General features: G+C 34.4%; 1 protein-coding gene across 5 annotated transcripts in view; it reads left to right on the top strand.

The window, feature by feature from the left end:
* Nucleotides 1-14,283, top strand: part of LOC120328053 (uncharacterized) — a 47,485-nt gene that overhangs the window by 11,612 nt on the left and 21,590 nt on the right. For all 5 annotated transcript variants that reach the window (XM_039394442.2, XM_039394440.2, XM_039394441.2 and 2 more), the window contains exons 11-14: nt 2,093-2,179; nt 11,226-11,477; nt 12,027-12,183; nt 13,587-13,771. In XM_039394442.2, the coding sequence (XP_039250376.2) occupies nt 2,093-2,179; nt 11,226-11,477; nt 12,027-12,183; nt 13,587-13,771 (681 nt within the window). The remainder of the gene's footprint in view (nt 1-2,092; nt 2,180-11,225; nt 11,478-12,026; nt 12,184-13,586; nt 13,772-14,283) is intronic.

The raw sequence follows: 14,283 nt of genomic DNA, 5'->3' as shown, positions 1-14,283 counted from the left end.
CTCAGCCATTGGCCGAAACTGAAGATTCAAATGTGGAGTTAATAGTTCAATAGGTTTTAAATTATTTATAACCTGCCCTCAATTACATATATATTTGACTCTCGGAAAAGTTTAGTTCCATATATATCTTCTTGTAGTAGATTATAAATTTGCCATTGCACTGTATAGAAAGTAGGTATTTACAAATCTTACTAATCTTAGACCATCGGTTATCTATGGGATTCGGTTGGTGCATGGAGTTAAATATATTCATTATCTTTCAGCAGTTTGTGAAGTAATGGGCATGAACGGATAAATGTACTTTTTTGGGTATAACCAATCTGCCATATCATCCCGAATAATAAAATTCAATCCTTTCAAATTATGAATTTTTTTAAAATTGTTTGCCATTTGTAGAGAATTTTTGACAGTGCACATTTGATCAGGAACTAGGTATGGAAAAATTCATACCCAAATGGGTGAACCTACCTCAAACATTTTGGACTAAGTGGAATTGTTGGTTTCTGTCGCTGGTATGGCCTTGTATGTGTTCGATCATAGACTGGAACAAATCAACTAAGTGACATTGCTTGGGAATGAAATCTCGCATACGCCCGACATCCGATCATCACTATACTTCAATTTTGTTCTAGTATTTAAAAAATCCTCAGTGAATCTGAAAAGCCACTATTAAATTATTTAGGGAATGGCAGTAATCCTTTGTATGCCTCGTCTAACTTGAATGCTATGAGAGTTATTTTGTTGAGTCAATTAATATAATGCTTTAATCTACATGAGGAGAGTCTATCTACTTAGTAGTTGGGTTAATTAAAGAAATCGATGAGGTTGGAAAAGAATGTTATCGCGGAAACGAAATCTCTCTCTCTGAAACTAAAGGACAATACAAAAATATATGTTGGCAAACTGGTTAAAATATGCTAAATAGCAAAGACCTCAAGAAGGACAATTTGTGCAACGCCAATCAGTATTTCACGGTTTTTCCCCACAGAAAAAATACAAAATATTTGATAAATTTGTAACACTACTACATACTGATTGTATCAAAAAGTAATCTCTGATTGACGCCATACGAGCGTATGGTACAGGGTAGATCAGAATTGAATTTTGTCTTCATGTCTATTCAATCATGACATTACTTCGCTCGAAATTTGTGATTCTTCCCTCCCATTGTTTCACTGATTACGTAACATTGAATGACTGTGGCAAGGAGCGTATTGCTTTTCGGAAGGGGAATTTAATGATGAAATGCGCTCGGCATTGTGTTTGTCAGTTGCATTGTCATTAACGATGCACGTTATTTGAAACAATTGTTGAATATGCGGTGTTAGACAACTGCCATATCAATCAATTATATTTATCCACGATTTGTTCATCATTAAATTTCAACTATGCGGTAATTTGACCACGAATTTCAGGGTCATTCGATATGTTGTAAATTATTGTAACGACGTAAACTCGCCGGGTAACATTTTCACAAAATTCCTCAATTCAAAATATATTATTCAAAGTTGATTTTAAATCATATCAGATAATAATAACACGTCGCCGTCGCGATTGCAGGACATTTCACGTCCCACTATATTTTCCCTTTCTCTCTCTCTGTATACATATATTTTAGCTATATTTGCAGACAACATATTAGTCGAAATTCGAATGTTATTTTTTTATATGACATGTTTTATATGTCTTTCACATCGAACTAGGCTCGGCACAAGGCACTATTGTTTGAAAGGACCGGAATTTTTCCGCTCCGGCATTGCCCACCCAAATAATTGAGAAAATGAGGTGTTGGGCCTGGATTAGATGTTTTATGATAAATGATAAGGCAATGTTTATACTCAATAGAAGCGCTAAAATCTGAGGATTTTGTACAATATGATATGAGAAATGTTTTATTCCAAGCAGTGGCATTTTATTGCCGAACGCTATTGATGTGTTAAACTGGTACACGTTTGCGGAGACCAATATATCCAAGCGACTTGTAATCTTTATCGGCTATTATTTGCGATTCATTGATGAAAGTTTCACATTCCGATTGACAATAACAAATTTGCGGTTTTGTATATGCATAATCACTGTCTTTATTTTTCAGGACAAAACAAGGTTAACATGGTGGTTGGGAATAAGCAACAAGGGAATTTATCAATACAACTACACCGACACAATCAATCCGCATACCGTAAGTATATGAATGTGTGTATATACGGTGTATTTATGAGGTATGAGTTTGAAACAATTGTCATTGGATTCTTTCTGTGGAATCCAAAATGTACCTAAAAATATTCCAAATATCATTTTAAATATCAAGGTCACCTGTGATATCATGCACATTATACCGTTATTTTATTTTGAATATTTTTGAAATCAAAGTGGAAGATGCATTGTGACGTACATGCTATAGAACTAATAACATTGCGAGCTTAACGGAAAGTGGGCGGACAAATAAAATCCATATGATCAAACAATTTACAATGCAGGCTTAGCATAAATATAACTGCGTCACTTCCCTGTGTAGTTAGACTCAATTCAAAAATTTACAATCAACCAGAATTCGACTGTAATTTTAACTGTTGGAATTCTTTTTCGTTGTGTTTGCATGATTTGTATCTATGACAAGCTAAACAGTTTGTGATTACCGTTCATCATTGCGAATTGAATTACATGTATATCGTAGTTAAAAGGATACTAAATTTTTTAATGTGTGCTTTTGGCATCAATTTAATATTTGTCACATATTATTCTCTCTGACTAGTACAATTTAATTATTTTCAGTCATCGGGTTCATCTAAGTTTTCGCAGTTAAGAAATTCAGGCTCGACTCCATTAGAGCAGTGTTTTTCAACCGGGGTGCCGCGGCACACCGGTGTGCCGTTAAATATTGTCAGGGGTGCCGTGGGAATTTCTCCAAGTTGTGCGTCTATGCGGTGTAGCGTCCGGCAGAGTAATCGTGTGGTACTGTTCTATATCAGACCGTGGCAGCATCAGGTGGCGATTTTTTTTGTCTTTGTTTTTATTTGATTACCATTCAAGATGTCCAATTCAACATCTTTCTTCAATGTTAAATATCTTATATCTACAATATAACACTTATATTGTGAATATTAGGTATTTTCGCCATATTTTCAGCTGGTGGTGTGCCGCGGGATTTTCTCACTGAAAAAAGTGTGCCTTGGCTCGAAAAAGGTTGAAAAACACTGCATTAGAGAATTACTGATTCCAGTTTTGATAGCGTTTGGTAATGGCGGGGTAAAATTTTTGACATGATTCTCGTATTTACGATCAGTCTTCTTCAGACATGATATATCTTCATGATATCCATTGTAGTTTCACTCGGTATCGGTATAGTTGTATGTGATATGTGTATGTGAACAAGACTACCTATCCGGCATTCAATTTCAGTGTACTTTACCTCTAAAAGACAGCGGAGGCAGAGGTTAGTTCAGGGACCGCTATTGCCACGTTTCTATTGAGTTTCTATCAGAAATGAAGAGTGTCGCCATAACCCCACAACGTGAAATCGATTATCAGCCTCAATTTTTTAGTTTTCTCCGGGCCTTATAGAACTAAATGTAAAATTGAATCAAAAACTATTCTGTGCCGAGCATGGTCCAGAGTTGAAATATGCTTAAGCGACCTATTCGCCGCCGTAGTGAAAATGAGTAATTTCTGGATGAATATCGTCACTTCTAGAGTTTTTATAAGTCTGGAGTAATGTTTTCTAACCCCTAAATATACTGTGATGGATTATGGATAATATATATCCATATTTTGACATATTTCCTATGAGCGGCAGTATCGGAAGTTGTCCATTTTATCCATTAGCACTTAGCTAGCCGCAAACAAGAGCGCTTCCATTCCCCACTAGTCATCATTGGCCTTACATAACACATTATTGAATTGTTGTTGTTTTTAACAAGTAGGGTCTCATGCTATTGAATAATGTTTCACCTGGCTTACTGAAGGTATACAAAACACACCTTACTTCTTTCGTAGAGATAGGCGGCTCTGCTCGATGCTCTTTATCAAACATAACTACTCGGTCGTCCAAGTAACACGATACTCTGTTTAACCCTTTCGGTACTCAACAAAGCGAATGCGAATTTGCCATGGCAAGGGGTACATTTCGTGAAGTAGAGCTCTAACATTATGTAATGTCATGAATACCAAACCACAAGAAATGGCTCTGCACGGCTTCTATTTCTGGGATATGCTTTCATAGTCCACCATCGGACATTCCGTCTCATGCGAATGCATAAATTTCATTCGTTCATTTTAAATCGCTTGATTTCAAGTCGTCTCAACGGCGGCTGTGTAAATGGGATTTCAAAAATTATAAATCCGTTGGATAATGATTGTATTTTCGCATTACATTGTGTTTGGTAATATACAGGGCTCCTTATGTTTTACCCACTGCAGCCTACTTTAATATTAAAGATATGGGCACACTCCAGGTTAAGCAATCATTGTTTGCTCAAGCGAAGGGAAGTGTTGACTCGCACCAGTGGAGCATATCGGACTCTCATTCGTACATTTATACTAAATATAGGTCGTCTTTCATGGCACACGCTTGGTGCTTTTGTGGGGTTCATATATACTTTTCTTTATCTCTAAACTCGAGAACGAATGAACAATTCATACACCTAATTCACGGAGTTTAATACCGCGTTAGATAGTTTACAGACAAAGGCATATCTTACATCAATTGTCAGTTAAATATAGAGAGACACTTGAAGCAGCAGTGTGAAGTCGAAATAGCGTAGTTTGTGGTAGCTTGTTTTGTTTTAAAATATGGTTTTCCAGATTGAGGTATTGACTGTAGTAGGCCTGTGAAGAGATTTATGTTGTTACAGAATTCGTCATTAGCTGTGTATTAATAACTAAAAATATCTAAACTATATCCCTGTCAAATTGTGTTAGGGTTGATGTCAATTTCAGTATAATAAAAGGTTTAAATGGAAATTAAATTCAACCAATTTGATCAATTGTTTTTAAATAAACGAATTCATTGTTAATTTGAATAGTTTGAATATTTTTGATTTAATAGGGAATGATTGTCATTTGTCAGTTGATAAGGACTGAGTTTGCCAATCAGTAACCATTCTTTCGTATATATATTAGGGTAAAATATGCTGAACTTTTGTATAAATAAAACTATCCTTATACAGAATATGATACTATGTTGCAGAGGTTTGAAATTTGAGCGCTAAATTTTCTATTTCCCTCCACGTGTTTACTTTGACTACTCGATAATTACTTTCGTTCTTGACAATGCAGTCGAAAATCACAATTATTTTATCAAAAAACGACAGTTAAATGTAAACGTTGAATTTCTCGATTTCCCCTGATATTGGCAGAGCTAGCTGTTCAGTTGTTACTAAAGTATAACTTGGCTTCGAAAACTCATCATTGCATGCTTTATCATTGTTCTTACTCGTTAGGTTTGGTGTTTTAACTGTTTTACACATTCAATGTATTCTAGTACAGTTGACGACTTCGCATAAACTCTGACCTTCGGTTAATTATGCATTATTCATGTTGTAATGACATCGGTTTTTGTGGCTGCAAGGGTTATGTGAACATTGAGCTCTGTGTAGATTTTCAGGGAAATTCACGATTGTTAAAACAGAATGCAAAGTTTATATATCTACTATCTAGTGATTGGCCAAAATACACTACAAGAAAATGTATTATTTGGAATATCGACGAAGTGGTGGGCGTAAAAACGGAACAAACAAAATTAAACTGTTAAAGTAGAACGTCATAATATTGTTTTAGTGGTCGAGAAAGAGGTTATGATCCAATGGTCTCCCTTAAAGTACATTGCTATGTGTACCGGGTGTTCATAAAATTCAATTTTGTTTTGAAGTCAGTTCTCAATATATCCTAACCCGGTTTGTTTTATTTTGATCAGTATTACTTTATACTTATTTATTTCAAATTTCGAGTTTGAGAAATATTCACATCAAATTTTGAGTTTGAGAAATGTTCACAACGTCACGGGACTAATCAAAATAAATTTACTGAAATTTTCGTCTATTCACATTTGTCGTGACTTTAAATATTTTGCGGTCGAATTTTCAGACGTAGGAAATGCTCGAGAATTGCTTGTTACCTGATATTCTTATCTTTACACCGCAACGGGAAATGTTGTGTCAAGTCTCGGCTTTCACTCCTGGCTTACGATTGTCCTTGCTGCCGGTCGATTTCTGCTATTGATTAGTTCTATTAATTTCTCACGCGAATGCTAGGTAGGTCACTTGATGTTTAATTTGGAAAGTCACGCAGAGACACTTATGTCGACATTGAGAATTACTTTTGTGAGGAATATTGTACCGGTATTTGTAGCCTAAGTGGAAGTTGATAGTTAGGACGTATTAAAGGTAAACATACGCAAAGGAAGTTATGTTACGTGATGTATAGTCGGTGAGCTGTAGGTACTTGAACTTTTAGTGTGGTGAACTTGCTCACAGTAATAGCTAAATGTAAATGATCTTTTATCATTGAGATAAAAAATGAAATCGCCGTTTTTAGAATTTTTTCTTTTTTATAGCGAACCATGATTTTACGGTTTGAAATTCAACATCTTTGTGATTTTGTCAATAAATAAACCACTAATCTTATTCGAAAACGAAATTAACTGCATACGTAATTATATGATGTACCAGCATATTCAGATCTAAACATATCTAATCTGGTATCTCGCCGTTTTTTCTTATTTATTTAAAATGCTCCAGTGACTTCCTCCCAATTTTGAGGTGCGTTCAACTTTCAAGGACCACAAACGACATATCGTCATTTTAGTATTCGATTTCTGCTTCGACTCATAAGCTGGCGATCCGTCTGAATACTTGTACTTTATTATGACAGTCTTATAAACTCTAATATCAGGCAACGTCAGCAATATTATACGCTGTAATCTTAGTGGAATGTCGACCACGCCTCGTCTCGTCTTTTTCGTTTACACAGTCGTTTACAATTCATAACTTTGGATTTACAAATACGAACGAATAAACGTTTTAAAGCAGTTGTGCAATTAGATATGGATTCGGTCAGTCGCCCGATAACAATTTCGACTTTAGTCTCAAAGTATCACGACTTATTCGAACGGCCCTTATGCACATTGAAAAGGTTTGTTCGATTTATCTTCGTATAGCCAAGCGCATTTCTTACAGAAAATTAAAAATAACCATGCTTCTGGTATATTACTTTAATTTTAGCATTACAGAAGTTATTCTTGACCAAGCCTTGTTCACAGTGGACAATAATGATTTACAATAAGGATAGTCTTTTCGTAAATACTCGACTATATTGTAGTTACGAACAACGACTTCGACGGATATTTTACATTCCCGAGATGATTACTACTTGCTGTATCCTCCTTTGTTCAAAATTTCACTGATAAAGTGCGGTAAAATACATTGGATTGTTTTACAAATCAGACTGCTAATCCTCGAATAAGTGGTATTACTTAAATCAGGCAATTTTTAAATTGTGGTTTTCTGTGGACCTCGATTGAACATTGATAAAATAAGATTTTAATGTTTCTATTCTGATCAATAAATAGTCTTGTGTACTGCAAAATATCAACTATTTTTACTCGATTTTTTTAATCTTGTACTTACGTTACTTCGGTAATTTATTTGCTATAACATATGATTGAAATGGATAATAATAGGACATAATAGCTGGACATCGTGTACGAAGTAAGCGCTTGTTCACTTTGAAACTAACAATTGGTTTGCGCTAGTAATAAAGGGAAAGTATTTCAAGTTGGAAGAATATGTATTGCGTATTCATAAACGTTCGGATTTTAAAAACGATTGCATTTAGTTTAGTTTGGTACTGTCTAGATATTTTTGTTAAATCCATTAGAACTGATCAGTGGTCTTTAAGTTCTATAGAATATTGATGGACAGGCTTCATTTTGTTATAATTTACTGAAATGTGTAAGCTTCGTATCAAAGTGAGGTACGCGGTAGCACATTTTTAATCTCGACAATTTCGCTTTAGATACAACCAAAAGTAAATAGTTAAAAGACAGGCATCATTGTTATGTATTATTAAGGTTTCCATTAATTGCTTATCGACAACTGTCCGTGTTCAATATACAACGTTTTTCAAGTTCGTGATAGCCATTATCATTTCGCATTGATTACAATACATAACACACTTAGTAATACATTTGTCGATCGCTGTGTCATTATCGGTACTGGACCACGCAATGGGAGTATTTTGCTCGCTCGCGCTATCGTCGGGCCGTACTCGGCCTAAGGTAAAAGTAATGCCTATTGTTTTGTTCCAAGGGTTTATACTTATTGAATACGGCATGAAATAATACAATTAAGATGACCTATTTCACAGCAGGAATACTATTAGGATGAAGCCAATCGGATGCGGATTAATGTATGTGGATTTGACGCTAATCAGAGAGAAGTTGAATGAGAGCGCTGGTAGCTTTTATTGTGTTGTTGGGTCAGTGACATATGCATATCTGACAGAAACGAAAAGAGCATCGGATTTTATGATATAGCGACCCTAAGGCTTGTTATTTTTCACCCGTTGCACTTGGTTTGGTGATTACCAATTACAAAAATGCATTTTGTAAGGACTAAGGAGCAGAATATGAAGTACCATGTTACTAACGAGGGCATGCGAAACGTGACAATCTAGATGACATTATTTCATCTTCCGAGTTTATATTCCCGATAATACCGCCGAATATATCTCGCAGATGACAATGTTTGTAATAGGTTCAAAGGTCCAACGTACGGTAATCATAGGTGCAAGTTCCCCCTTACTGTTTATGTACGCCCATGTATGATCATCGCTTTATCGCCATTTCGTGAAGCAAACTTAAGGCAGCGGAGCGGTAGCATACTTTCAGTTTACGGTTTATTTATTATTTTTATTGAGCTGGGAGAAATAATCCGTTCAGCAGGCAATTTGGTTGAACTAATCCTCTGTCGCACCACTTATTACTCTGCACACGCATTTCTTTATGCACGATCCTATGCACAGAAAAGTGCAAATATAGCCCCAGGCGAAACAAATTGATATTGGCGAAGTTCTCTTTAGTTAAGCTAATGATAGCTCGCTTATTTAGTGGCTCGAATAGTCGAAGGTTGTTTTGTAACTCGCTGTTTAGATAGCGAAATTCCATCGTATATATTCCGTTTTCCCTCGACATACCTGCAGGTTAGTGTGTGTGAGTGGGTTAGTGTTTTGAGAGATTCTAGAAATTGTTGAGTTGCTATCACTTGCCAAACATTTACTTGTGTTTCAAATGTGAATTTTTGTACCTGTATTTTTATAGTTCATTTTATATAGTCAGTCTTAACATAAGATATCAGATGATAGCGATGGCCAATTCGGAATTCAACATTAGACTATTAATACTTTTGTCAAGATTGGCAGAACACTGGTCAATCATGTGACTGATGTATTCCACTTAATTTACATTTTTTACTAATTGGGAGGTGTTTAGTTTCACTATTCGGAAGCCACCATTGGATACGTTTATAACTGGAACGCGACCGAGTACTCTGAAGTGGAATTTAAATAAGCAAACAACATTGTTTCTATCGTATTCTGTATCAGTTACTAAAGTGGATAACGTCATCAAATCTTTCAATTAAGCGTAGGATGGGGATATAACGTAACTCAATGCCACGCGATATGCAGTATTCTGTATAAATCAAATCTCGTCTGACTATGTTCTTATACCATCGGATTACGTCATTACTGTATGGAATTTCTGTCAACTATGAAACTATTTTGTAGGATGATGTTCCGCGGAGGCGAATTTTGTCAGTAATTTGTTTTCGCAAACCAAGTATTCCATCCGAGTGTAGTCACCTGACGAAGACGTCACAATATGACCAATCATCCATCACTTGTGGAAGATTGTTTTTCACTCGGGTGTAGATCTCCTTGAATGACCTGTGTGTTGTAAAGAATATGTATGAATTTTGTTCAAGTATTTTTCATTACAACGTAGCCGGGTAGTTCCGCGTCATTGGCCAACCGTTAACTGGCAAATTTATTCTATTTACGGTTACGAAAATCATGAAAATTTCCATCTCGGAATAAGAATTTTATCATTAAAATATTTTCCATATTTTCTTCTTATTGTGACCAATTATGTAATGCGTCTGTCTGTTCTTGTTCAATCTTTTAAATCAGTCGGCATTATTGCTTTTAAAATATTTGGTAATGTGCCTGGGGTTATGTTTTGAATACGTTTCCATTAACGTCGACGTTGTTCTGCATCGACCAACGGTTTTGGCGCATTTTTCTATGTTTTATGTTGGGTAATATGGTACTAATTTCAACTTGTAGATAGTCTGGCTTTTTTTGTCATTGATCAGTCGTCGATCGGGCCAGGTTTGCTTGTTTTATTTGTGATCCATACTCGGCGCACTGATATTACATATGAAGAGCTGAAACTAGTGGGGTAAACAGTACAGATATTAGTGTGTTTACTTTTGGGATATGTTAGCCTATACTGGTACTTATCTCGCTTTTAACGTTAGGATTTGTTGTGATTAGTTAATAAATGGTAGCGTGAGGCGTACTTTTTGTTTATCTTTCAAGGAATGAGAAAATTAAAAACAGGAAATACAAAGTTATGCAGCTCTTTTACCGAAAAAGGAAAGTATTGGTAGGAAGAATGTTGTATAGAGCTAATTAAAAAAATGGATATTAGAAACTGTATAAAAAGTTAGAATTTGTCAGTGATATTGTTCAATTTGTAATGGCAATGTGGTATCTATAGCTAGATTCTGTTACATACTGGAACGATACTAGTTTAGGGCATATAATTTGCAGAAAAAAAATTTGGAATACCAAACTGTCCTCTACATAAACTATCCTATTATTCCTTACTGTTGTTGGTCCTGCACATAGTCAGCGTTATACAGGAAATACTTGAGGAAATAACAATATCTAATCTTTTCCTATAAGTACTTTATTGAGTGCAGTACTCAAGTACTGTACTTTCTTATGCCTGGGGGATGTGAATATGGAACTGGTAATGGCTAAATGTTAAATAAAAAGCCTAGCTGCCCAGTAATAAACCAAATGTATTTATTGATTACTCTGATTATAAAGCGGAGTTATATAATATATTACTATAGCATCCTATGGTATCCTTTGTTATGTTAATAGACATTCACTTTTTTTGAATTGCAGATGACAAATTTGTAGATTTTTTATACCTTTTTCAGGTATTTCAGTGGCGTAATTTGGAAAATCTTTATTTTCGAGAGAAAAAATTTTCTGTTGAAGTTTGTTCTGGGCATAAACGTTCTCATAGTTCTGGATTTACAAATTCGTCTGATAAGTCAAAGAAAAGTGGAAATAATCGACAACAACCAATAACACACACATGGTATGGATCTCCTCAACTCATCAAGTCCATATGGATAATGGCAATCGCCCAACATCAATTTTATTGGGATAGAAAACAATCTTCAAAGGTAACTACTTTTAGATTGTTATATACTTTAGTTCAGTCATTTTCTGCCACCCCAAAAAAATAATCGTTTTTGGTACTACATCTTTGAGCGCCGAAAATTGTCCAAATCTTTTGTTTGAATTAAAGTTCGTTCAATACTTGACACAAAATAGGTAAATTTCAGAAGAGATGTTGTGAAAGGTGTTAGGCCCATCCATGGTGGTTGTTTTATGGTCAGCACTCGCCAGTGTTTTATATGAAGGCTACTAGATAGCAACAAATTTGGACTGCAAAGCTGTAAAAAATCATATGTTATGCTTGGCATATCCTATTTGGATTTTTTTCCCAGCAAACACTCAGATTCAGGATATTCATTAACTTTATATAATAACGTATTTAGGCCAATATGCTGAGGATTTACTGGTCAATTCTGTTACCTAGCAACAATATTGAAAATTTTATGACGTAACATCTTTCATATATTAATCATGAGTTTTGTTTTGTACTTATTAAGGGTAAATACTTGTCATTTGAAGATTCATTGGTAAATCATTATTTCTTAATTCAACAGAGTAAGTCTCAGACCAACAGAACAAACGCAACAAATATTCGAAACGCACTGGATAAAAATTCCAACAGTTTTGTCGTTCCACCTGCTGAAACAGACGATAAAATGCCAAAAAAGAACCACAACAATAAATATGCTGAAGTAAAGTCGTATAAGAAAGGTAAGGCAGTGTATAACAACAGACGATCACTCAAATGTTCACTCAACTGCGGCATTTTCATGATAAGTAATTGCACGCTTAAGTGCATGCAGTTTCAACCTAATAATAATGGTAGTTTAAGCAGACAAATACAAACTGATAGCTGCTCAAATAAGATATGTTATTGAAGTATCTGAGTTATATAAGTATTCACTATAATTGCCCACTACTTGGCAATATTGATAATTCGAAATTGACTCCTGATGTGAGCATCTATGGTCAGTATTAAACAAAATTATCATGTGTTTGGTATTATTGGAAAATAACCTAAAAATTGCATTCACGAAGTCCTTTTAAAATCTTATATTTTCATTTTACCATAGTATCTGCGAACTGCGATACTGATATAGCCTACATTGCTACATAGTTTCAGCAGTTGGGGTTTCTGTTGACAGGAATAAAAAAAAATGACTTTATACAGATTTAAAAGTGGATATGCTATTCGTTTTATCTCGTCACCTTTAAATTCCATCCATTTTTATTTGTACGGTCTGTTTTTAACCCAAAGCAACTCTGGATTATTGCTATATTGTTTGTTTACTCAATGGAACAATTTATCATAAATTTCTGTGGTTATAAATGGAAGAAAAGCTTTACTTATAGTTGCAGTTGAGCCTTTGTGTCCCTATATTCAAGCATAGTATATCTGGTTGCAGCACAAAGTTGCATAAGCAGAAGTCGTTAATATTTTATAATGTTTGTTGTCTGATGCAGAACTTTTCAAGCTGAGGTTAAATAAATCGATTCGATTCGTCAAATAGGATTTTTGAAATTGAATCAAAATGCAAACTTAAATTACTTTGAAAGTTTTGATGGTTTTATCCCATTAAATTATCATGAATCGATTAAGTCTAACCTTTCTCTGGAGGATTTAAGAAAAAAAAATTTTTGCATAGCATTATTGGCTTAGATTGTGATGTTTGGAATTGTTTTGAATACTTTGTAATATGGTTCACAATGGCATCAGTTTGAAAAAAGATAATAGGTCTGATAAAAAAAAATTTCTAATGCATCCACGAATGTTATTTGAAAAAATCTATTAATATAGTTGTTTAATTGTACAAGTTACAGTGTACAAAATAAATTTAAGATAGAAGTTGCAGAATATCATACAAGCGAGTTCTGTTGCCATTAGGCCTTATATATTGTTTTGTTAGTATCAAATATAAATGAAGCAATCTTAATAAATAGTAGTGATAGCATTTTATAATACGTTATTCAAATGTGACGAGTCTGACGACCTCTTCTTATTTCACTCATAATAAAACTTATAATTTTGAAATATAACTTACATTCTTTTCAGTTTCTGTAATCGTTTCTTATGTCTGAATTCATTTTTTATGTATCTTAAATTCCTTTTACAGTGTCATCACATGGCAATGGCAGAGTACATCATTCTCATTCTCATCAACACAAGCAACAACAATCTCCAGAAATATTAGAATTAGAAAAAAAAATGGTCTCTGATCTAAAGCAAAGAAAATTGGATTTGGAAGATAGATTGTTCGAGAAAGTTCAAGAGTTGAAATCCGTTTGTTTAGAGGAATTTGTAAGTTTTTAATATTTGCTGAAGACATTTTTTATGTTTGTTCGAAAAATTATGAAAGTCCAGGGATTCTACAGATTATTTTTAAGGAAATAATGTTCAACCACAGCATGAAAATAATATAGGTGATTTGTTTAGAATGAACTTTGGTGCAGTTATTTGCTAAGAAATGCAAAAATTATTTTTGTTCAATTTTTGTTACTTTCTATCACTGATGTCTAAAACAATTTATGAAGATTGTCAGAATCACTATAATGATTGAATAACTTAGAATATCAGCATTTTTAATTTAATATCATCACAACTTGGCTTTTTGCGTAAAAAGGGGGATTTAGTCTGACAGAAGTATTAGATTTAACCAAGTTGTTGATTTTTTTATATGACGTTGTCGGCATATTTTCATGCCTTTTGCCACAAATGAGGTTCCACACGCCATATGTAAGAAGTTACTGTTTTTAGGAGGAATCTTGACAGTTCAGCATTGCCTACCCAATTGATTACATCCTGGGTGGTGA

The sequence above is a fragment of the Styela clava genome, chromosome 7, assembly GCF_964204865.1.
Source record: "Styela clava chromosome 7, kaStyClav1.hap1.2, whole genome shotgun sequence".
Lineage (NCBI taxonomy): Eukaryota > Metazoa > Chordata > Ascidiacea > Stolidobranchia > Styelidae > Styela > Styela clava.
The sequence above is the reverse complement of the archived record's forward strand: the minus strand, read 5'-3'. Positions and strand labels throughout refer to the sequence as shown.